General features: G+C 36.2%; 2 protein-coding genes and 2 pseudogenes across 2 annotated transcripts; 1 reads left to right on the top strand and 3 right to left on the bottom strand.

Annotated features, from left to right (window-relative positions):
* Window positions 1–4,729: 4,729 nt before the first annotated feature.
* On the bottom strand, window positions 4,730–5,674 carry LOC120184132 (transcription factor bHLH162-like). The gene is made up of 3 exons (XM_039188683.1): window positions 5,347–5,674; window positions 4,954–5,271; window positions 4,730–4,879 (listed from the first exon to the last, which is right to left on the bottom strand). The coding sequence occupies exons 1-3, from the start codon at window positions 5,518–5,520 to the stop codon at window positions 4,745–4,747; spliced, it is 627 nt and encodes a 208-aa protein (XP_039044614.1). The 5' UTR covers window positions 5,521–5,674; the 3' UTR covers window positions 4,730–4,744.
* Window positions 5,675–7,688: 2,014 nt separating this feature from the next.
* On the bottom strand, window positions 7,689–8,470 carry LOC120184197 (annotated as a pseudogene).
* Window positions 8,471–17,986: 9,516 nt separating this feature from the next.
* On the top strand, window positions 17,987–20,643 carry LOC120184053 (annotated as a pseudogene).
* Window positions 20,644–22,196: 1,553 nt separating this feature from the next.
* On the bottom strand, window positions 22,197–22,982 carry LOC120184086. The gene is made up of 4 exons (XM_039188647.1): window positions 22,909–22,982; window positions 22,690–22,822; window positions 22,514–22,617; window positions 22,197–22,428 (listed from the first exon to the last, which is right to left on the bottom strand). The coding sequence occupies exons 1-4, from the start codon at window positions 22,947–22,949 to the stop codon at window positions 22,236–22,238; spliced, it is 471 nt and encodes a 156-aa protein (XP_039044578.1). The 5' UTR covers window positions 22,950–22,982; the 3' UTR covers window positions 22,197–22,235.
* Window positions 22,983–24,566: the final 1,584 nt, after the last annotated feature.

Here is a 24,566-nt window from a genome sequence, read left to right as displayed (position 1 = left end):
ACTACTTACTCTCCAAAGTTATTTTGAACTTCAAAGATTGAATTATTTTTTATATAACAAAAAAAGGGGATAAGTTTTGGTTTGAAAAATTCAATTTCTTAATGAAAAATGGGGAGCTTAACATTTTCATATATTTTCAAACAACTGATATCATTTTGTTACCAATTGATATCTTTTTCATTAAACATTTTATTAAGGGGAGCTTTTGCCCAAATTTTTTTTTTAAATATTTTGTTATATCAAAAAGGGAGAGATTGTTGAATTATGTTTCAATGTAACAAGTTTAAAGGCAAAATGTTTTTTGACTTTAATTGAATTTATTCAAAATTTTAAAACGGTTTCAAAAATAATTCAAAGTCCATTAAATTCAGATTTGAGCAAAAAAGTTAAAGGGTGTCAAAGTGCATCCATACACCCCTGCAGTGCATCCATGCACCCCTGCACTGTATCCATGCACCGTTGCACTGCATCCATGCACCTGGCACTAGTGCATCCATGCACTCCATTTTGAATGCAATTAGTGCATCGATGCATCCTGCTGTGCATCCATGCACCAAGGCTGCAACAGCTAGTAACAACTAGTTTATTTGAATTTAATGAAGGGGTATCGATGCACCTTGATAGTGCACCGATGCACCATGTTATGGGCAGCTTTTTTGAGTAGAAAAATCATCCCCAAATGGCTCCAAAACATCCCCAACGGTTATATACGACATCAAACATATTCCAAGCTATAAATACAAGCTAAAGACGCTTGAAGAAGTAAGAGAACAACTATCTAAGCAATCAAACACAAGAGAAGAGTTTTTCATTCTTATTTCATCTTCCTCTTGTAAATATTTTGTTCTTGTGAGCTCAATCTTGTAAACACCTACCTTATAGAGGTTTTCTTGTTTACATCTTTTATCCTTTTGTAAAGGGGAAATGTTCTAGCTTATCCCGTGTAAAAGCTAGGGAAAGGTTTTAGTTTAGCCCGGAAAAACTAGGGAGTTGTAAGGTTATCTCTTTATCCTCAAAAGAAATAACAAATTAGTGAATTTGTTGGAAAATCCTTGGTGAGTAGCTAATGTAGTAGATGTAGACTTTGGTTGAGAAAGTCGAACCACTTTAAATCGCTTTGCAATTTTCTATCTTTCAATCTCCTGACTCCCTAAACACAAAACCGTTCCGACCCCTCTTTGCAAACCGTTCCGGTTGTCGATTCGAGTTTTCGAAAATCCCAACAGAGGAGGAATTCATTGACCTGTTGCAGCTTGACAAGGTAGAAAGGGCATGAATCACAACCCTCTGGGATGTCCCTATGAAGGTAAGAGCATATAATTCCATCAGGCACAGTCCTCTTACAACATTCCGCTTGTTTAAGTGGGCTTCCACAACCACAGGGCAGTTCCTTGTTTATAAGACATTGAATGTCTGGCAGCTGCAACATTCTCTGATACACCCGTTTTTGCAATTCACTCATGGCACAAAATACAATATTATCTTCCTTTCCCAACATATGTTGTCCAATAGCTCTTTCGTCCTTCTTAGCATATATTTATTAAGGACTGATGCCAGGTTCTGTTTACGCTCATCAGCTACCCGAACAAATCTTTCAGGAGCAGTTGACCTCTGGCCATGCTTGAGGGGTTCATCATAAAACTCCAGAAAATGTTCTCTTGTTCCCAAGGATCCAGGAGCAAACCAGTCAAAGAGGTTAAACAGTTCCATAATTTTGTTCTGCATGATGGTTCCTGTAAGACCAATTCGTCTGCAAGTCTTAATCTCTAAACATGCTATATAGAGTTTAGATTTTTCATTTTTTAGGCGGTGTGCTTCATCAACAGTCACAATCGCCCACTTGATCTCCGATAAAAGATTGCCATGAATTCTAAACGTGTCAAAACTAGTAACCAGAACTTCCAACTCCAATGGCTTGTAGCTTCTCAAGAATTAATTCGCAGCTTGACCCATGGTAAATAGAAACATTAAAGGGTGCCCATTTGGAGAATTCACACTCCCAATTATGGATGACAGAAGTGGGACAGATTATTAATACAGGTCCTTTTTGTTCCACCTGGTTTTCCTTCACAGGTCTGGAGTCACCATATTCCTCGTCTTTCCCATATACAGCAGCGAGAAATGTGATTGTCTTGCCAAGTCCCCTGCATCAATTTTTTTAGAAAGGTGAAAATTCTTCCTTCTGAAATATGGCAATCCAAGACAAATACACACAATATAAGGCTCGCCAAAACCAGTGGCTTGGTTTTCAGAAAAGGAAAAGTTAAGGGGGGGAAAGAAGAAATAAAGATGAACCACCAGAAAACTATGTATGACATAGAAATGGACCCTAAAGTGGTCATCGAGTGTTCTAAGTTTTCACTTGTTAAATCCCTCTGCACAAAAGTTTATTATCGGTTCATGCTACCATTGACACTCATGACATAAGCTCAAGCAGATCATTTTAACAGAGCATATCACAATTAGATAAAAATTTAAAACTGAAATACAACAAGATCATAAGACAAATCTTGGGTTCCATTCAAATGCTATAAGCTACTAATACTGTAAAAAATAACTCCACTAATTAAAAAGGCGAAAGCATTCCGACCACAGACATACTATTGATGAGTATTCTCTGAAAACAAACTAAATATACAATTTACTAATAACATAAAGAGTGAAAATGTTGGATAAGTGCTCACATATCACCACCAAGAATGCCCCCATGGTTGTTCTTGTACAGCCTGTATAAAAACTTGATTCCCTCCCTTTGATGGGCAAGCAACCTACAGTTAATATATGCATGCACCTGCCATAACCAAAGTCACCAATTAACAAAAGAAAAATCGTAGCTGTTAAATCACTGCTACATTCTTTGATATCCTAGATGGCCATGTTGAATAGGCTGCCTACAAAGAATAGGTTAGCCTCATTTGATCTCTAAATTACTGGGAAATGTGTTCTTTGTGAACAGGAAACAAAGGATCATGTATTCTTCGACTGTTCTTACTTCAAAGAAATTTGGTCTACAGTGTTGAATGCTTGTAATCTACAGAGGAGGGTAATGAATTGGAACTCAAAGATTATCTAGGTCATTGGTAAGTTTAAGGGAAAGCCTTTGATTACTGTTATTCTTAAAATTACGTAGAACTTGGTTATTTACCTTGTCTGGAGGGAGAGAAATGTACGAATCTTCTAAGGGAAGCAAGCTCAAGTGTCCGAGTTGGTCTGTCAGGTAAAAAATATATATTTAGATGAAAGCTGCTGGACAAGAACATTAGAAGGATTACCTCTATTAATACCAAACTATGCATCGATTGGAATCTAGTTTAGGTTATTTGGTTTGGTATAGTTTTGTTGGAACTATACAGTGGACATTATATTGTTTGGTTGGCTTAATTATAAAATAAGTGCTCAAATTATAGCGCTTTTTATGAAAGTGCTTAAATTATTTTTTGACTTATCCTGCTGGTTAACATTACCAGCATTATCACTTCAGGTGTTCGGGCCGTGAACGGCGTTAATTTCGTTCATTAGTGGTACACGCCTCAATTTAGTAATTTTGAAATTCATTTTAAAAAATATATTAAAATAATATTATATTTATAAAAAATCTTAATTTCTCTTAAATTATAAAAAAGTCCTAAAATCTCAAAATCTAACCCTAACCCTAACCCATTACCGCCCTTTCCGGCCACGACCATGTCGCCGACATAGACCCTTTCATCCTCTTAGTCATATGCCACCGTAGTTTCTGTCGATTGACCATCGAAATCATGTGGGATTGTGATTTGCATCCTAGGGTTTGCAAGATATAAAATGTCTAGTCGCCATCAGTCGATCGTTAATCGATCATGATTTCATAGGGGTTTTGATTGCTGGGGGAGGTGAGATCGGGTGAAGCTTCGTTGATAGCAAAGGGTAACAACCAGAGTAGGTCAAGGGTTGAAATGAAGGTTTTCAAATTTTTTGGAGTTATTTTGAAATTTCTTTGTTTTTAACATGATTTTAATTTTTTAATTTTAAATAATTTTTTTAAATTACACATGTGTCACTTAACGAAGGAAATTTACACCATATACAACCAAGACATTTAAAGTAGTAACATTTGTAATGTCAAATACCGAGATCATTCAAAAAATAATTTAGACACCTATTCTTGAAAAACGTTATAGCCTAGGCACTTGTTTTATAATTAAGCCTTGTTTATTTCCATGTATATGTTATTTTTTGGATAAATAAATTACACATTTATCTAAAAATGTGTGTTATTAATTGTTAAAAAAGATTAGGAATAGAGTAGACTCTTAAAAAAATAAAGAATATAATATATAAAATATCTTTTTTATCTTTTTTTATGTTATTTTATTTTAAAAATAAATAATTTTTTTTAGTTATCCTCCTGATTCTAAAGTTTCGGCTTGATTAATCCAAATCAACCCGTGTAGCATATCCGATTTTAGTGAGTAAGTCTCCCAGTAGGAATTTGGTGCATACACAAACACTCGAACTCGAAATCGAAATTTTACTTAAGGGATATCAAATTATTTACTACTTAAATCAACTATGTTGATAATATTTATTTATTTATTTTATTTATTTATTTATTTACTTACTTTATTTTTGCTAATGATTAAAATTATAAATAATAGTACGATGAAAACAATTTATCTTTACTGAGTATGATTAGGACACTAAGCTCTATCAACACTCAATTATTGAAAACATCAACTGCCAACGTGAATCACATGATAGAGAAATTTCAGGTTTCCGGATGGATTTCGTGGCACCGAGATAGCTCTTGTTCAACCTCCTCTTCGCCGCCGCCGCCACTGGGTCCATTCTCAAACCGGTTCAGTTTCTCCCTTATTGTTTTAGCTGCCGTTGACGATATAATCTGCATCCAACAAACCAAATCACTAAACCGGAAAATCCAAACCGAAAACATCCGGTGGTCGGTCGGCTAATTACCTCAGCATGAACGATGTGGAATACCGTATCCCCAACAATCCAGAAATTGGCGTTCACCACTTCACCTCCATCTTCATGAAATATGCGGATCATCTCATGAAACGTTAACTGACAGTCGTCGAGCCCCGTCGCCAAAGCCACCTCCATCGCCGAACCCGATTCGTTAATCCTGATCTCACTGTTACGATCGGTGCGTTCGTAAGATCTCCTCGTTCCAGTTAGATAATCCTTTTTCTCCCTAAGTTCGCCCAATCTCGTTTGCAGGCTCTTTATGTAATACACCGCCACATCTATTTGTTCCGGCAGTGTCAGTAGCTCCTGCAATCAGCATAGCATCCAAACTAAGAACTCATGCCCTAAATCAAGGGGGAAAAAAAATTAAATGGACAGCACCTTGGGATTATGATTCGGGAGGAGAGAATTGAGCACGGAGAGCAAATCCTTCATATGATTTCTCCTGTTTTTCTCAATGATTCTCCTCTCAACTTTAGCCGAAGAACAACGAGACCGTTTCGTGCCCTTTTCCGAAACCCAATTTTGAGCCAAGCGTTCCATCTGAAGCTCCATCGCCGTAGATCGACCACGAAGCTGGCTTATTATGGTGTCGTTATATATACACACGACTAACAAATGTGACAAACAGAAGGGGATGAAGAAGAACGTGGAAAACGTCGAAATCACCGTTACGATGGATGACGGAAGGTAAGAGTGAGATCACGCTGGTGGCGCACTTAGCTTACGTAAACATTCCAGTCGACAGAAAAAAGAAAACACTGTGCAGGCTGCGGCTCCACCTTTTAATAATGATTGCTCAAACACCACAGAGCTGGCAGCTGGCTCACTCGATCTTCTTCCACTCATTATTGTTCAGTCAAGCAAAGGAGAAGCACAAATTCGAATAGATATTTTTGAAATTTCAATGGAAAATAAAATAATAATATCCTAAAATTAAATACAACTTATTTTTTTTAATTTAATAAATAATATTAATAAATATTTTTATTAAATAAATAAAAATATAATACAGAAAAGAGAAATTTTAAAAAGTAATTAAGATAACGTTAGTCCAGTTTATTTTCAATTTCTATTTGATCTTATTAGTTCATCAAAATTTTAATATATGTGATTGAATCGGTAAATAAATGATTCTCAATTGAACTAATTAATTCGATCTATTTTTATGGTAAAGTACATGTTTACCATCTAAACTATTAGCTTTGGTTCTTTTTAATACTTAATTTTTTATTGGTTCTTTTTAATACTTAATTTTTTATTGTTTCTTCAAAATCATATTTAATATTTAGTTTTTGTTTCGTTTTAACAGCTCGTCATTAAAAACTTAACGAGATTTTATTTTTTATGGATAAATTACACCATTCATCACTCAACTACCTTCTCACTCCTATTTTTGGTACTAAAGTTTAAAAAATTTCAATTTAACTACTCAATTTTCAAATTGCTCCTATTTTAATCACTCTAATTTATTTTATTATAATTTTTGTGATATGACATTTTTATTATCTATTTTATTAATATATAATTACAAATAAAATAAATTTGAAACTTAGAGTGATTAAATTAGGAGTAATTTGAAAGTTAAGTAATTAAATTAAAAAATTAAACTTTAGTGATCAAAATAGGAGTGAGAAGATAGTTGAGTGATGAATGATGCAATTTACCTATAGGAAAGGTATCACGTGCAAATAACCCGTTAAGTTTTTAATGGAGATGTACTAAAACGAAACAAAAATTAAACGTTAAGTATGATTTTGAAAAAAAAAATTAAAAGTTTAGGTAGTAAAACGGATAAAAAGTAATAATTTAGGTACTAAACGAGTAATTTACCCTAAATATAAACCAAATCCATCAACTAAAAGATCCAAACCCAAATACTAATACCTAAAAGATAATAACCAAACCGTCGCTTGTTGGACACTCCCAAGTCCAAAGTGCTAGTAGGCTGAATTGTGATGTTGATTGAAACGTTTCATTTACATATTATGGGAAAACTAAGAAATCAATGTTTAGATCAAAATGAAATCATAAAACTTTAGAGACTCAAAGCTAAAAACTAATTTTTCAGGGGTCAAATTTAAATTATTTCTAGTTTAAACGAACTAAAAGTGTTATTATACAATTTGATTATAGAGGGTCGAGACTCCTCCAATTGTCCTTGCTTAATATATTTATTTATATGAATTTTGATATATTTAATAATTCATATAGAATTTATATTTACACCACCAAAAATATAAATCAATAAACACATTCTTACAATATAATTAGGGTTATTTTGGCTATTTCTAAAGCAATTTGTCTTTAAGTTGTCTCATCACTTCAATTATATAGCGCTCTTTTTCTCCTCTTAAGCTTAGGAAAGTTTTTGACGAGGCTCGTAACAAAATTTATCCATTTTATAGTTTTTAACGAGGCTCATAACAAAGTTTATCCATCTTATTCTATAAAAATATATTGTTGAGCAAAAAAATAAATAAATAAATTGAGAGAAACATTCTTTTTATAAAATTCATAAATCTAGTATACTTCATTGATATAAAAAAAACCCTAATTATTATTAATCAATATTATACAGTAGAAAATTTGTGCTAAAACAAACCTAATTCATCTCTCAATTTAGAGAGAAGCCATAAGATTATAATCATAGTAGTGTGATTACTAACTACAAAGATTATTTAAACAAAATTAGGGTTCTCGTTTCCATTCAACACACAACTTCAACAACACTGTAACGCATGGCAGGCAAGATTCTCCCGCAGATCAAAGGTTAACATCGAAGCCTTGGGCTTTTGTCGCCGGTCGGAATGCCCCACCTGCAACGGCGCCGGCGTTGTACTCTCGTACGTTCCAAGCCACTTGTCTTGCATGTACTTGTGCCTCCTCCATGGAGCCAAGTGCATCTTCTTCTCTTTCATGCATTTTTTGGCCGCCACGCATAGTATTTTTATCAACGCTCTCATCCTCTCCGATTTTCTGACGAACAGTTCCGGTAGCAGAGCGGTTAACTTGTTGTAATCTTGGTTGGCCCTCGCCATTTCGAATTCGGCTAGGAAATTCAACTCGATCGCCACTCTTGAATCACCTTTTATGGGGTTCGATTTGTCGAGAACTTCTAAATACGTGTACTCACAGGAGGGAATTTCAGGGGAGCTCCTCCACTTGGACTTGCATATGTAACAGTTGAAACCTGCGGATCAGAGACGAACCGAGACTTCCCTTTGCAAACATCTCCGGCGTTGTCCGGCCACCAGTCTCCGACAGGCGCATTGCACTCCCACCGTGTTCAGCTCACTCAATGCTTCTTTCGTTGCTCGTCGGATTCTTAATTCTAGAGAAGTTGTTTGAAACAAGGTTTCCTAAATAAACGTTTATGGCCAAAAGAATGAAAATCATCCAATCTTTAAACTCTCCCAAGTCAATTTTTGTGTGTTTTTAATTTAAATTATTGCACAAAGTTTACCTGAAGAAGCCGTTCTGTTGGATCATAAACTTGATCCATTATGGGAGCCTAAACCCAAACTCAAACTAAATTGATATCATTACTTACATCATTTAATTAAAGATGTCATTGCTTATATCATTTAAGTAATGATGTCATTGCTTACATCAATTTAGTTAGGTAAGAGTTAGATATTTGTTGAATTTGTAATGGTTTAAATTAGTTTATTTGTGTGGTGTAGGATTGTTCTTGAGTAGTATAAATACCCCTTCCCATTTTAGTTTTAAGCATCAAGAAAAATTAAGAGCTTCTAAGTGAGTGAAGAAGCAAAGTCTTATGAGAGTGAGTTGTAGTTCTTGTTTTTGAGTGAGAGTGCTCTTGTAATATTTGTTTGAGTTTCAATAAAAGTTGTTTGTGTGAGTGTTTTATTTCCAACAAAGTGGCATCAGAGAGAGTTGGAAAGATCGAAGGTCTCGACGAGATGAATCCGCTACCGCCAGAATTTTCTCAATCTGAGTTCTGACGCACCGCCAGAAGACTGCTGCCAGAAAATCGAGTTGACTCACCGAGTTGAGTCGAGTTAACCGAGTTGGAGCCCTTGACCGAGTTGTCCAAGTCCCTCTCAAGGTTTTTTCGGCGTTCCGGATTCATTCGTGCAATCGGATTTTACAAATCTCATTATATTGAGAGATATGGCAAATGGTATGGCACCATTCCAAGTTCCGACACTCAACAAAAACAACTACGACAATTGGAGTATCAAAATGAAGGCACTTCTTGGATCACAAGATGTGTGGGATATCATAGAGAAAGGCTATAACGAGCCTGCGGATGATGATGCTTTTGCTACTCTTACACCAGATCAAAAGACAACTTTGAAGGATTCAAGAAAGAGAGACAAGAAGGCTCTCTACCTCATCTATCAAGCATTAGATGATGATGGTTTTGAAAAGATTTCAAGTGCAAGCTCTAGCAAGGAAGTGTGGGAGAAGCTACAAACCTCTTATAAAGGATCCGAGCAAGTGAAGAAGGTTCGTCTCCAAACATTAAGAGGTGAATTCGAATCCTTAAACATGAAAGCATTTGAGTCTATTTCAGATTATTTCTCAAGAGTAGTAGCTGTTTCTAATCAATTAAAAAGAAATGGTGAAAAGTTAGACAATGTGAGGATAATAGAGAAGATACTCCGTTCGTTGGATCCCAAATTTGAGCACATCGTCGTGACGATTGAAGAAACTAAAGACTTGGAAGAAATGATGATCGAGCGACTCCAAGGATCATTGCAAGCATACGAAGAGAAACATAAGAAGAAGCATGAGTTTACTGAGCAACTCCTCAAGCTGCAACTCAAAGATATACATGAAAGCCAACGCAATGATAGAAACCAACGTGACCAAGGAAGAGGTAGAGGCCATGGACGAGGTGGAAGTCGAGGTCGTGGACGAGGCTGGAATTACAACAACAATAATTCCAACAACAACTATGAGAAAGGAGAAAGCTCAACACGAGGCCGTGGAAGAATCAATCCGGACTCAAGGCGTGACAAATCTCAAGTTCGATGTTATAATTGTCAAAAGTTTGGGCATTATGCTTCAGAATGTAGAGCTCCCAACAACAAAATTGAGGAGAAGGCTAACTACGTGGAGGAAAAGACAGATGGCAAAGAAACTCTTCTTCTAGCACGAAAGGAAACTGATGGTGGCCAAGCAAATTCCTGGTATCTTGACAGTGGTGCAAGCAATCACATGTGTGGAAGGAAATACATGTTCGTGGAGCTAGACGAGTCAGTAAGCGGAAATGTTTCGTTTGGAGATGATTCCACAATAGCAGTGAAAGGGAGAGGTAACATTCTTATCCGTTTGAAAGATGGGAGACATCAATTTATTTCAAATGTATACTATGTGCCCAATATGAAAAGTAACATCTTAAGTTTAGGGCAACTGGTAGAGAAATGTTATGATATTCATATGAATAAATATAATCTTTCTATAAAAGATGATAAGAATAACTTCATTGCTAAAGTACCGATGTCAAATAATAGAATGTTCTTGATCAACATACAAAATGATGTTGCAAAGTGCCTGAAAGCTTGCTATAAAGATGCATCATGGCTTTGGCATCTTCGATTTGGGCATCTTAATTTTGGAGGTCTAGAGCTGCTATCTAAGAAGGAGATGGTGAAGGGACTACCTCGCATCAACCATCCTGATCAGCTTTGTGAAGGATGTCTAGCTGGGAAACAATTCAGGAAAAGCTTTCCAAAGGAGTCAGAGACAAGAGCCAAGAAGCCACTCGAGCTCATCCATCCGATGTGTGTGGACCGATCAAGCCGAGCTCTCTCGGTAATAATAACTATTTTCTTCTCTTCATTGATGATTTTTCAAGAAAAACCTGGGTATATTTCTTGAAACAAAAGTCAGAAGTTTTTGAAGTCTTCAAGAAGTTCAAAGAAGCAGTGGAGAGAGAAAGCAGTAGAAAGATCAAAGCCATGAGATCTGATCGAGGTGGAGAATTTATTTCCAGGGAGTTTCAAGAGTTCTGTGAAGCAAATGGAATTCGTCGACCAATGACAGTTCCTAGATCCCCCCAGCAAAATGGTGTGGCAGAAAGAAAGAACAGAACAATCCTCGACATGGCACGAAGCATGCTCAAAAGCAAGAAACTACCTAAGGAATTTTGGGCGGAGGCAGTAGCGTGTGCAGTCTACTTGACAAACCGATCTCCAACAAGAAGTTTATGGGGAAAGACACCGCAAGAAGCATGGAGTGGAAGAAATCATGGCATTTCCCATTTGAGAACCTTTGGAAGTATAGCCCATGTTCACGTACCAGACGAGAGAAGAACGAAGCTTGATGATAAAAGCGAGAGTTTTATCTTTATCGGCTATGATGCTAATTCGAAGGGCTACAAGTTGTACAATCCAAACAATAAGAAGTTTGTGATTAGTCGAGATGTGGTCTTCAACGAAGAAGGAGAATGGGATTTTAACTCTCATATAGATGACTTCAATTTCTTTCCTCAGTTTGAAGAAGATGAGCAGACAATGAGGGAGCAACTAGATGAATCTCAACAAGAGCTTGCAACTCCACCCACTTCACCAACATCAACCACTCAAGGAGACTCATCACCTTCATCATCGTCAAGTGGGAGTCAAAGTGAAAGAGTTGTGCAACGCACAAGAAGCCTTAGAGATCTCTATGAGGTAACTGAACAACAAGATAATCTTACATTATTTTGTCTGTTTGCCTATTGTGAACCAGTGAGCTTTCAAGAAGCGGTACAAGAAAAGAAATGGAGAGATGAGATGGACGAAGAAATCAAGGCCATCGAGAAGAATGACACATGGGAACTTATCTCACTTCCCATGGGACATAAGGCGATAGGTGTCAAATGGGTGTACAAAACAAAGCAAAACGCCAAAGGAGAGATTGAAAGGCGCAAGGCGAGGCTAGTTGCTAAAGGCTATAGTCAAAAGGCTGGAATTGACTATGATGAGGTATTTGCTCCTGTTGCTCGATTGGAGACTATCAGACTAATCATTTCTTTGGCAGCTCAAAACAAGTGGAAGATACAACAGATGGATGTAAAGTCTGCCTTCCTAAATGGAGTTCTTGAAGAGGAAGTTTACATTCAGCAACCATCAGGCTATGAAGTCAAAGGGCACGAAGACAAGGTGTTGGTGTTGAAGAAGGCTCTTTACGGACTAAAACAAGCACCAAGGGCGTGGAATAGCCGAATCGACAAGTACTTCCAAGAGAATGGCTTCAACAAATGTCCCTACGAGTATGCTCTATATATCAAGATCAAAGATGAAGATATTTTGATCGTGTGTCTCTATGTGGAAGATTTGATCTTCACTAGAAGCAACCCAAGCATGTTTAATGAATTCAAGGATATGATGATGAAAGAATTCGAGATGACAGACATGGGGCTCATGGCGTACTACCTTGGCATTGAAGTTAAGCAACAAAATGATGGAATTTTTATTTCACAGGAAAGCTATGCAAAGGAGATACTGAAGAAGTTCAAGGTGGAGAACTGTAAGCCAATAAGCACACCGGCAGAATACAGGATCAAGATGACCAAACATAAAGAAGGCAAAAGTGTAGATCCAACATTCTTCAAAAGTTTGGTAGGAAGTCTACGCTATCTAACTTGCACGAGACCCGATATTCTTCACGCAGTTGGATTAGTTAGTCGCTACATGGAATCTCCAACAACCACCCATTTTAAAGCCGTAAAGAGAATTCTTCGCTATCTGAAAGGTACAATTGACTTTGGCTTGTTCTATTCAGTTTCTAATGATTACAAGCTTGTTGGATGTAGCAACAGTGATTGTGGTGGAGACATAGATAATCGAAGGAGCACTACTGGATTCGTATTTTTCATGGGAGATATTGCGTTCACATGGATGTCAAAGAAACAACCGATTGTCACATTGTCCACTTGTGAAGCGGAATATGTTGCTGCTACCTCATGTGTTTGTCATGCAATTTGGCTTAGAAATCTATTGAAGAAGATTGGTTTGATACAAGAAGAGCCTACCAAGGTTTGTGTCGACAATAAGTCAGCCATTGCCTTAGCGAAGAATCCAGTATTCCATGATCGAAGCAAGCACATTGATATTCGCTACCACTATATAAGGGAGTGTGTTGCAAGAAAATATGTGGAAGTTGAATACGTGAAGTCACAAGATCAAGTTGCTGATATTTTTACCAAGCCACTGACCAGCGAAGACTTCTTAAGATTAAGGAACCTATTAGGGGTCACGAGATCAAGTTTAAGGGGGGTGTTGGATCATAAACTTGATCCATTATGGGAGCCTAAACCCAAACCCAAACTAAATTGATATCATTACTTACATCATTTAATTAAAGATGTCATTGCTTACATCATTTAAGTAATGATGTCATGGCTTACATCAATTTAGTTAGGTGAGAGTTATATATTTATTGAATTTGTAATGGTTTAAATTAGTTTATTTGTGTGGTGTAGGATTGTTCTTGAGTAGTATAAATACCCCTTCCCATTTTAGTTTTAAGCATCAAGAAAAATTAAGAGCTTCTAAGTGAGTGAAGAAGCAAAGTCTTATAAGAGTGAGTTGTAGTTCTTGTTTTTGAGTGAGAGTGCTCTTGTAATATTTGTTTGAGTTTCAATAAAAGTTATTTGTGTGAGTGTTTTATTTCCAACACGTTCTTGGGCTTCCCAGAAAATTCTCGTCTGTTCAACTTGGGTATCATCCTCATCGTCGCTGCCGATGAAGTCTCCCGAATTTGTTTCGTCAAAATCTTTGCTTTCGTCCATGAACAAAAACATCATATCGGCAAAACTCGCCGTTCCGTCGAGGAACTTGTCGATTTCATCGGAATCCTGTCAAGTCACGGGGATCTTTTCCATTTCTCCGGCCACCGGAAACAATTTATCGCTTTAGGATTTTGTTGCCGACGGGTTTCGGGTTAAGAGACCAAATTTATAGCATAAGTTACCTTCAAACAATAAAACTATAACGAAGAGCGTGTTGGGTCCTACGTGGGATCTGGCTTGGGATTGTCCCAGGCAACTGGTTGGTGATTTCCTGCTGACTCTTTCTTGGATCTTCTTTTTACTCTATACTCGGAAAGAGAAGTATGATTAGCATCATCATTTACCCAGAATCTGTGCATTTACCCTGAAGTTGATAAAAGTTTTTACATGTAACTTGTTACGGGGAATGAATTGGAACCCTAAACCCTAAAACTTTCTAGCTAAGTTTCATGTAACTATTTGATATTGAATGTTTATATCCCTGACATTCCCGATGATTGAATCCGGGACCTCAAGAAATATCAATAACTTTTTTACCACTGAGGTTGTTCGGTACGTGTGAATTATTATCCTTACGAATTCAGAGTATTATAACTGAAGAATTTTGATAGAATTACAACGTTCCATGCATGAAAGGGCAACAATGACGAGCTTTCCATCCATATCATCCAAGTATACGTGTTTGTTTTGTTCTATCATTACATATCATCATTCACACTTTATATTTTCTAAACAGTTCAAAAAATAACAAAAATATTCTTCACCCATTTTACAAGACCATATCGGTGATCAATTTATCCCGGGATCAGGTCCGGATGGAGGTACCGGCTGACCTTTCGGAAGCATTGTTCCTATAGCCGTAAAGCTCGACTGTGATGTATTCTCGTCTCGGAATCCAGAAAACCCTGCCGGATACGATGGGCGTGCATGAAACTGTGAACCTCCCGAGAGAAAGAGGGCAACAATGGCTAGAACGACCCAGAAATTCATCAACGATCGGTTTAAGTTGGCCATTCTTTTATTACCTTGAGTAGAAGAAATTATGAGGGCTTATATATATACAAGGTTGAGGAGTATTTTCGTGCATGAAAGGAGGGCCGGCTTGTCCACTGGGATATTGCACAGCCCGTACGGGTAATCTTTAGTTGGATGAAGCAAGCAATTGCCGGCTGATTTTGAGGATTGCTCATTGTTTTTGCTTTAAATAATTTTCCGGAATTCCAGATGGCCGGTTAATTACTTATTGCTGCTAAAATGAAATACCTGATTCTGTTCTTGCCACAGGAGATAGGGGTCATTGTAGTTGACGAAGTTCAAATTATAATGCAATGTTTTATTGTAACATGTCACATCCACTTGCCATAAACCTACAATTTTATTTTAGGGTAAAGTTCACATCTATGGTTATAGGATACTACTTTAATGGATTCGTTGACTATTAAAAGTTATGATCTCTTAATTGTAGGGTTGTTTTGTTGAGTCCTTCAACTACTAAAAGTTACAAAATAGTCACTTGACTATTAATTATGTTCTAAACCTATCCTTTTATGTTAAAAAATTAATGGTCATTTAAGTTGAACGTTAATATGCTAACTGAGATATGGTAATCGTTTGAGATTATGAGATAAGATTCTATCATGTCTCAATCAATAAATTAACGAATAGCTCAAATTGTCGTCAAAATTTTAACGGAAAAATACAAGTTTGGAACATAACAAATAGTCAAGTGATCATTTTGTAACTTTTAATAGTCAAGGGACTCGACAAAGTAACTCCTATAATCGGAAGACAATTTATAATTTTTAATAATCGGAAGACTTAATAAAACAATATGCTTTAGTCTTTACCCTTCATTTTAAAGATTATCTTTTTAAAACTTTTAGAATGAAAGAATTTCTCTGTGTTGTCCTACATTTATGAGAAGTTGGGTTACACTGACATACTATAGACGGGAGAGTTCAGAAATTTTTAAGAGAGTCCAGAATTGAACTTTGGGATTCCGGAGGGTTGAAGTGTAATTCTACCATTTTTCTAATTAAGAAATTCATAAGTTTTAGAGGGGACTAGAGTGCAATATTCCCGTTAACATTTCCGAAAAGAAATTAAAACATATAAACTCATAAATATAACACACTAATAAGTGAAACCAAACAGAACACAAAATAGGATCAAATCCTTCAAAATTTAAACAAAACAGAAAGAGAATAAATTCACAAGGGAAAATTTAAAAATAAGATAAAATAAAGTCATAACTATGGAAAATATTTTCACATTGATTAAATAATTGCGTTGATCTTTCATATTTCCATTGATGAAAATTATTAATTAACAAATTATCAACGTTTTAAAATAACGGGTTTTTGTCCTAAAATGGAATATTAGATCAAAATGCTCTAAAAATAATGATTAAAGTAACTATTTAATCAAACCTTAAGAACCTCTTTGCCCTAAAATGAAATGTTGAGACTAAAACACTCCAAAAAAGAATAAAGTTACAAATGGTCCCTTAACTATAGGATGTTACTTTATTGAGTCTCTCGACTATCAAATGTTACAAAATAATCCCTCGATTATAGGATCTTACTTTTTTTAGTCCCTCGACTATTAGAAGTTTCAAAATGATCACCCGACTATTCGTTATATTCCAAATTCATCATTTTTTATTAAAAAATTGACGACAATCTGAGTTGGATGCTAATCTGATTATGAGATATGATAAAATCTTATCTTAGAATCTCAAACGACTAGTATATCTCAAAAAGATGTTAACATACAACTCAAACTATTGTTGATTTTTTAACGAAAAATAACGAGTTTTGAACATAATGAATAGACGGGTGATTTCTATGGATCATTTCATAACTTTTAATAGTCGAATAACTTAATAAAATAATGTCTTATACTGAGGGGACTATTTATATACTTTATAAAAAAAATAAAGATTAAAATGATTATTTAATTAAACGTTAACAAATTCTTATACCCAATTATTTATGGAGTAACTCGCTCAACTTCAGTTTATCCCTCCTTGACATTTGTGCAGATTTTTGCTCTATTCCTCAATCTCTGGGTCTTGAATCAGCCCACTTTACTCGAGCAATACAAAAGAGCTATACTTTAGGGCTTTTTTTCATTACGGCAAAAAATTAATTATTTAACAATCTAGGGCACTTCCACTTTTATTTTGCAATCTACGACAAATGTTACGATGCAAGTCGAACTCATCACCTCGAGGTGACGAATTACTTTGAATTCAAGTATACTAGACGTTTATAGTTGTTGGGCATCGAGCAATAACAACGGTCAGCTGCCAACAATCAACATGAAACTCGTCACCTCAAGGTGACGAATACGGTCTAATTTTATTACAAAAAATTATAAAAAACTGTTTACAAACTAATACAACTGATAATGAATTTTATTTATATTTTCTTAGTTTTTGACGATGTCGATGAGTGGTCGAATGATAATGGTACGGGGCTCGTCGAGTACATTGGGGGCATTCGCCTTGATCGTTTTCTTCTACATATTTGTTTGGTTGTTGAAGAGTAGGTGCATTGAACACACTCTGAGATCCACCTTCGAAATGCGGTGATGACATACTTATGATATTTGATTCCATCATTGACATAACTGAATCGACTTGGTTTTGTTGTTGTTGACCATATATGATATGATATCATTCACCCTCACCAGCATATTCTGTCGAAGATACTTGAGTATTTTGCGTTGCATCACATGAACTTCCAAGTCACTGAGTCTCGGTTGAAGTATGATATGAAAGATAAAAACCAAAACTAGCTTGAGATGCAAAATAATAATCTTGAGATGCAGAAGCAGAAACAAAAGAAGAAGATGACGATGATTTCTTCGACTTAACAAATCTGACCTTGAGTTGTTTCCATTCTCCCCTCTTTTTCAGGGTCGTGAGATATGATTTTTTATTTGTGTGGTAATTTCGGAGATAAGAAGAAAGGTTAAATCGATATCGATAGGTGTAATCTTGTAACGCATGAAAATCGAAAATTGACGTTGTCAACGGAATGCTTTCTCAAAATGTATCCGCTCAAATTTTAGAACCCCAACGTAAATAAATTGTCGGTGGACCCGGCAGCTAAAGTGACACCAACGTAAATAAATCCAAAGCTATTGGATCCCAATGTCGCAACCAATATTAGAACACTCTTTTTCTCTGCTTCATATACGAAGCTCCCCAACACTGCCTTCAAGACACTCAAATTTTCAATGCTAACAAAATAAACTGTCGGCAGAAACTAGTTTCCACTATTGTCCTACATTTTCCCTTCATTTTCGTCAAATTAATATCCACCGTCCAAGGCTGAACAAGCGGTGGTGCCGCCTGTTAACACAATGCAGCGCCGCGGTGGAGTTGGGTTTGTCACATTATGCTTCATTGTGTTTCTGCAGTGTTTTATGGTGTCTAGTCAGGTCCCGGCGCCGCACAAAATGGACATACATTGGCATCCCGCCACCGCCACTTGGTACGGCAGTCCTGAAGGCGATGGTAGCGACGGTAAGTGTCCACCACCGGCTGCATTTTAGATCTGCAACTCAAGATTTTGGCTTGAATTTTACTTCAATAACGGGTGGTTTGTGTTTAGGATATTGTGCTGGCGGGGCATGTGGATACGGGTCACTAGTCGACGTGAAGCCACTGAAGGCAAGAGTTGGAGAGGTGAGCCCAGTGCTGTTCAAGAAAGGGGAAGGTTGTGGGTCATGCTTCAAAGTGAAGTGCCTCGACAAGAGCATATGCTCGAGGAGAGCCGTCACCATCATTGTAACCGACGAGTGTCCCGGAATGTACTGCGCCAATGGCCGCACCCACTTCGACCTAACTGGCGCCGCCTTTGGCCGTATGGCTATAACCGGCGAGAATTCGCAGCTCAGGAACAGAGGCGAACTACTAGTAGTTTATAGAAGGTATGGCTAATTTATTTCCTTTTTATTTACATTTACACAATTTTTATTTAATTTCTAAAATGAAGATTATAGGATCCCATGTTTACCCAGGGAAGAACATTGCCTTCCATGTTAATGAAGGCTCCACTGATTACTGGCTCTCTCATGGTGGAGTTTGAGGATGGTGATGGAGATGTTGGGTCAATGCATATAAGAGAAGTAAGCCCTCTTCACCTTTTCCCATAAATTTTACTCTTCTCATTCACTATTTACTAACCCTCGATTTTACTCTCATATTTACATGAAAAAAAATAACATTAAAATCAATGTAGTGCCCCATACCTTTAAAAAGGAATGGCAGAATGTTTTTAAAACCCTTTCATTATTAGGGTGTGTCTAAATGTACCAAGAAAATTACTAAACTTACCACCTTTTATTTTTTTTTTATTACAAGTGACTTTGGAAACATGATAATTGTAATCATTGGCATTGTCCACAAAAAAAAGTGCAATCTTTTGGGAGTTAATCGATCAAAAGTTTTAGATCTGTTATAAATTTGTTTGATTAAAAAAATTTGTGACGTTAAAAAAATTTGTGATACCTGAAAATTCAAATAAAAATAAAATTAATATGTAACAAAAAATAAAATTAAATCGAAATTGAAATAATTTAAACAAATCAGATCCTACTAAAATTAAATTATTTTAAAGTCTCAATTCTTTTGATTTGGTTTGGTTCGGGTTTTCTATATGTAACTCATTTGTTCCATATTGAACCGAATATGTAATTTTTTTTAAAAAATTATAGTTTCAAGTGATTTTTTCATTGAAAAACGATAAATCGAACCGAACCGTCAAAAAACCGAACCGAAAAAACCGGTTTCGATTTTTTCGGTATTTTAACCATTTGGTTTCGGTTTAAATTTTGAAAACCTGTTTATTTCGGTTCGGTTCAATTTTTGGTAAAAAATCGAACTGAACCGAACTAAATACACCCCTACTTCCCACCTCACGTTTTTTTGCTTTCATTTATCATGTAATGGATGATTATTAATATATAGTGACTTTTTTAGTAGGGAATTTATTTAATGAGTAGTTGAAGAAATGATTGTTTAATGGTAATAGGTAGTGGAGGAAATAATTATTTAAAGGTAGATTTAGTAAATTTGGTACATTTAGTAGTATCCCATTATTAATATTAACCCATGTTTAAAGGTATGGTAGTCCCAATATTGGATTTGTCTGCTAAAATAGGTCCCATTAGGCCCACATATATCACACTTTTATTAAGAAAACATTGCCTTTATGTAAATGGTGCCAATGTGCAAAATGCTCAAAACCCCCCTTTTTTTCTTCAGTTGTTTACTCGAGTATTTTCTTGAATATTGACCCTCCCCCTGCATGTGATACTATTGACCCCAGTCCCACACTCAAATCTTACAGGTTCTCAGCAAACCAAATGATCTCGGTAATAAAATTAATAAAGGAATTATTAGTACTCTTTGAGATTTGAGATTCGAGATTCGAATACTAGAAATATAAGTGGTATAAATATTTAATGTAAAAAAAATCTTACACATTCTTCTCTCATTCTCTTTTGTCTTCCCTTTAAACCCCAAAAGGCAAAAGCTGATCATCATATACATCACCATATATGATGGGGGTACCACCAATTTAGATAAACGACGTTTGAACTCGATAAGTTCGATCAAATTGTATCTGAATATTTTGTTTCGAGAAAAAATGCTAATGTATATGAATGGATATTGAGAAATTAGATGTTGTTGCCAATGGTAGGCAAATTCTAATGAGTGGATGGAGATGAGCCATGTTTGGGGAGCAAATTGGTGCATTATTAAGGGTCCCTTGAAAGGACCCTTCTCGGTGAAACTAACAACATTATCAACCGGAAGAACACTGTCCGCAAAAGATGTAATTCCCGGAGACTAGTCGCCAAGAGCAACTTACACCACTCGCCTTAACTTCAAGCTCTGAAATTACAAAGTAAAACAAACAATTGGTCCATGACAATGGCTCAAAAGGGTCCTTTACTTCTTTTTTCCCCCTTCAAATAGTTTTCTTTTAGTTACTATCTGCAGTGTGATTATAATCAGTGTGGCCCTCTCCAAAGGAGAGAGTGCGTTTAGCATTGTTGTTGCCATTCTTGGTTGAATTTTAATGGAATTTGGTTCATTCAATGTGAAATATATGGTATTATATGTTTACATGTGTTGTCAATTTGTTGCAAAAAGCTTCCTCTATGAAGGAATCATATTACTATTTTTTGTTTACCTAAATTTCTTGGAATTTTGATTTTAAAACATTATTTTAAGTTTAAACAAATTGTCCGAAACAAAACATACCCTTCTCTCATAACACAACAAAAGTTGTTTGAGTGCAAAAGAAATCCATTGAAACAATAGTACTTTAAGGTAATGTTCATCACTGCTTATGTAGCAGACGCTCCTTGAGAGCTATAAATTTGGCTGCTATGTCTTCATACTCCGGAAGCTTGGGATGGACATGATTAGCGTTGTGGACGGACAATGAATTCGACCGAGCAACATTGTACCTATGTATCTCTCTCGGTCTTTCTTGCGGCATTGTTACGGCTCTCAAATATGGACCGGCCGTTCCTTTTCTCAACTCGGAACCACCCGCAGTCGCCTTTTGCATTCTCGGCAATGCCAAAACTTCATGCACACTCGGACCATTGTCGTAGCTTCTCCTCTTTGGATTCTGGCAATGGTAAAACTTGTCATCCAGAATTTCTTCCGCAACACAAACCGGAAACTGCCCTGAGTTTTGAGCAATGCAGCAAGGTTGTTTAGGCTTCTTTTGAACATAAGTTGCTTCTTTACTTTCTGCTAATGTTTACTTAATGTGGAGCTTTCTTCTGCCGTGATGAGATTTATGCTTGTGATTCTCGTAATAAATCTCGTGATCAACGTCCTTCATGCTTGAACGTTCAATGCAGAACGACCTCCGCCTTGATTTGTTCGGCAGCTTCGGCTTCTCATTGTCCGTTTCGCCGTCACCGTCGGTGCCGTCAACAACCATTGCTCTTCGAGGCAGGCTGAGTGTCTTGAACTTGAATAGTCTCTGGTCCTGACAATCCACTGCTTCTTTTCTCATGGAGGGTTGTAACTCTTCTATGTCATCAAGATAGAAAACTATTTCCTCGGAGAACCTAGGCACGCTTTCTGAGGAAGATGTTGCTCTCCGGTCGATGTTCCGGCCTTGTCGATCATTCGGACAATCAGCTGTCGATTGAAATTGCAATGGATCGACTTGTACGGATTTGGCTTCCATTTCACTCCCATCTGAACCCTGCATTTGGGATATTCTTTGTCACTTATGGTCACATTAGCATGTAGGACTTCATCAAAAACTAGTTACCAGGCGTTGCAAATCGGGGAAGTATCCAAGTGCCAAAATTTCAGGCTGTAAGCAGTAATCTCGAGTTATTTCATCCATCAATAGGAACTTTGAATCATCGGACACCGACTTTACGGACAGCTTCTCTTGTATCTACATCCGGAATGTATCGAATGTTTTGCATCAATATTCAATCGATGATAAAAGGCAAGAAAAACCAACAATTAGGATATCAAATGTACAACCTCACGGTTCACCAGATTTCCGGGAAGCAATTCAACCGCGGACGTAGCGAACCGATGCCCGTAACGCTCCCCGAAGAGCTTCCGAATCGCGGTGAGCTCGGGAAGTTCGGCACATCTTGCAGAAGCGAATATAAGGCTAGAAACTGCTTCATTGATATCATTCGGGCAGTCCCTAAAACACCATAATTGTTCATAGTAAGATCGGAAACATGAATCGATTGTGAAAAGGAAGAGTGTTGTTAAGAGTGAAAAGGTACTTGTTTCTCCGAATATAAGACAATTGAATGTTGATAAATTCACAGAACTGATCCAACATATCATAGACTGCCATTAGATTCTCATCTTTAAGAAGCTGCTCAGCCTGAAACCGGAAATGTTCAGCACTCAAAAACAGAAGACAACAAGAGTACTTAACAAATCTCGTCTCCTTTACCCGATTAAAAGCAGTTTCTTCATAACCAAGTTTAATGAGCTGAGCAAGATCCTCCCGGAGCTGTTTCACAATCGTAAACCTCTTGTTCTTCAAGAGCTTCAAGCGACACTGAACACGCTTGACAAGCTTTTTACTGCAAATGCAAAAGCTCACGTAAATAAAACCAATAAAACACCATATCCAATAAGCTTCTTCTTTTCCCCCCCTAAAGACAATTACCATTTTGAGGCTTTCCTCCAGCCGAAAAAGATGTCGAACATGCTTCAAGAACTAAGGGGAAAAAGCCCTGAAAGTGAAAACTAGATCTTGAGCTTCTGGTTCATGACGATTAGCTCTGGGGGAATTGGTTATGGACATCTGCATGAATGAATGGATGATTGGTGGTTATGGGTGTTAATAGTTAGGAGGAGTGGGTTTGAAAAGTGATGAAAGTGGGTGCAGACAGTTCAAGTAAAAAATAAAAAGAAACTGCTTCCGCCAGTACACTTGGCATGTGTCACTGTTGAACTTTATTATAAGGATTATAGAGTTTATGCAATTGTAGTCTAATTTGGAGAAGAAATGCCACGTGTCGTTCTGTATGGAACAACAGGGATAAAAACTGAAACCTTAATCCAGAAGCACTGACCCCATTTCTGATGGGTTATTGTCTAATAAAGTGCAGAAAGTACAAAACAAACAACGAAAGAGGTTGGAGAGAGCAGGCGCTGCAGTCAAAGAAATAGGTAATCAAAACCATGGGTAGGGATGGATTAGACAGACTATTAATCAATTCTAAGATGATTTAAATAAGGTAAGCAAAGCATCAGAGATGTACTTATACGTTTGAAAAAAATAATATTGACCCTCGTATTATTTTTTCTCGTAACGTAATATTTTAATTTAAAAAATAAATCTAATATGACACTTTGATTGATATTTTTTATCATTTATAATTACGGTGTTAACGTAATAGTTTATGGTGTTAATATGATAGTCTACATTGTTAATGTGAGAGTCTATCTATCATGTTTAAGTTACCAATTTAACATATCTGTCACATTATCAATAGACTGTCACGTCAGTATCGTAATGATAAATGATGAAAAACGTTGATCAAAGAGTCCCATTGAATTTATTTTCTGAGTCAGAGGATCACCTTAAAAAAATAATTATATGAATGTCACATTGATTTTTTTTTAAATACAGCAATCACCGATATTTTTTACCTTTAAATAGAAAGAGAAAATTAAATTTTATTGTCATAAATATAATAAATTAAAGTAAAATTTTATTTTCTAGTAATATTTTATAATATTTAATTTAAATTAATTTATTAATAAATTTGATATTAAAAATATATAAAAATAATAATGATGCCGGTGACCCCAAACTTCATTCTTACTTATTCTCATTTTTGTATTGGTTTTCTTCTGAACCAGAAAGTAGTCAAAAACTTATATCAGTTGGAGGTTATGTAACACCCTAACCCGTACTCGATCCGGATACGAATCTGAGATGTCACATTAACTTTTTCAAACGATTTTCTTACAAAATAACAAAACATTTGAAATTATATTAAGAAAATACGATCATATATTATTGAATTATGCTCGTTATAATCAATTTAATAAAATATACCTTTTATGAATAATAAAATATGATATGAACAGTACTGCTACAGTGATTTTCGTAAATTGTACATAACACTCGTAAAAATTTAACCGTTCATTTCTTTGCATTTATACTTACATAAATACGTTTAAAATATTACAAAACTCGATCAGAGCATAAATACTTAATTTATCTACTTCATTTACATGTCAACCTATTTATCACATGGTAAAACATATTACCTAATTTACTTCTGATCTGACCTTCAAGTGGAGATATATTGT

Source organism: Hibiscus syriacus, unplaced genomic scaffold, assembly GCF_006381635.1.
Source record: "Hibiscus syriacus cultivar Baekdansim isolate YM2019G1 unplaced genomic scaffold, ASM638163v2 tig00112857_pilon, whole genome shotgun sequence".
Taxonomy (NCBI): Eukaryota; Viridiplantae; Streptophyta; class Magnoliopsida; order Malvales; family Malvaceae; genus Hibiscus; species Hibiscus syriacus.
The sequence above is the reverse complement of the archived record's forward strand: the minus strand, read 5'-3'. Positions and strand labels throughout refer to the sequence as shown.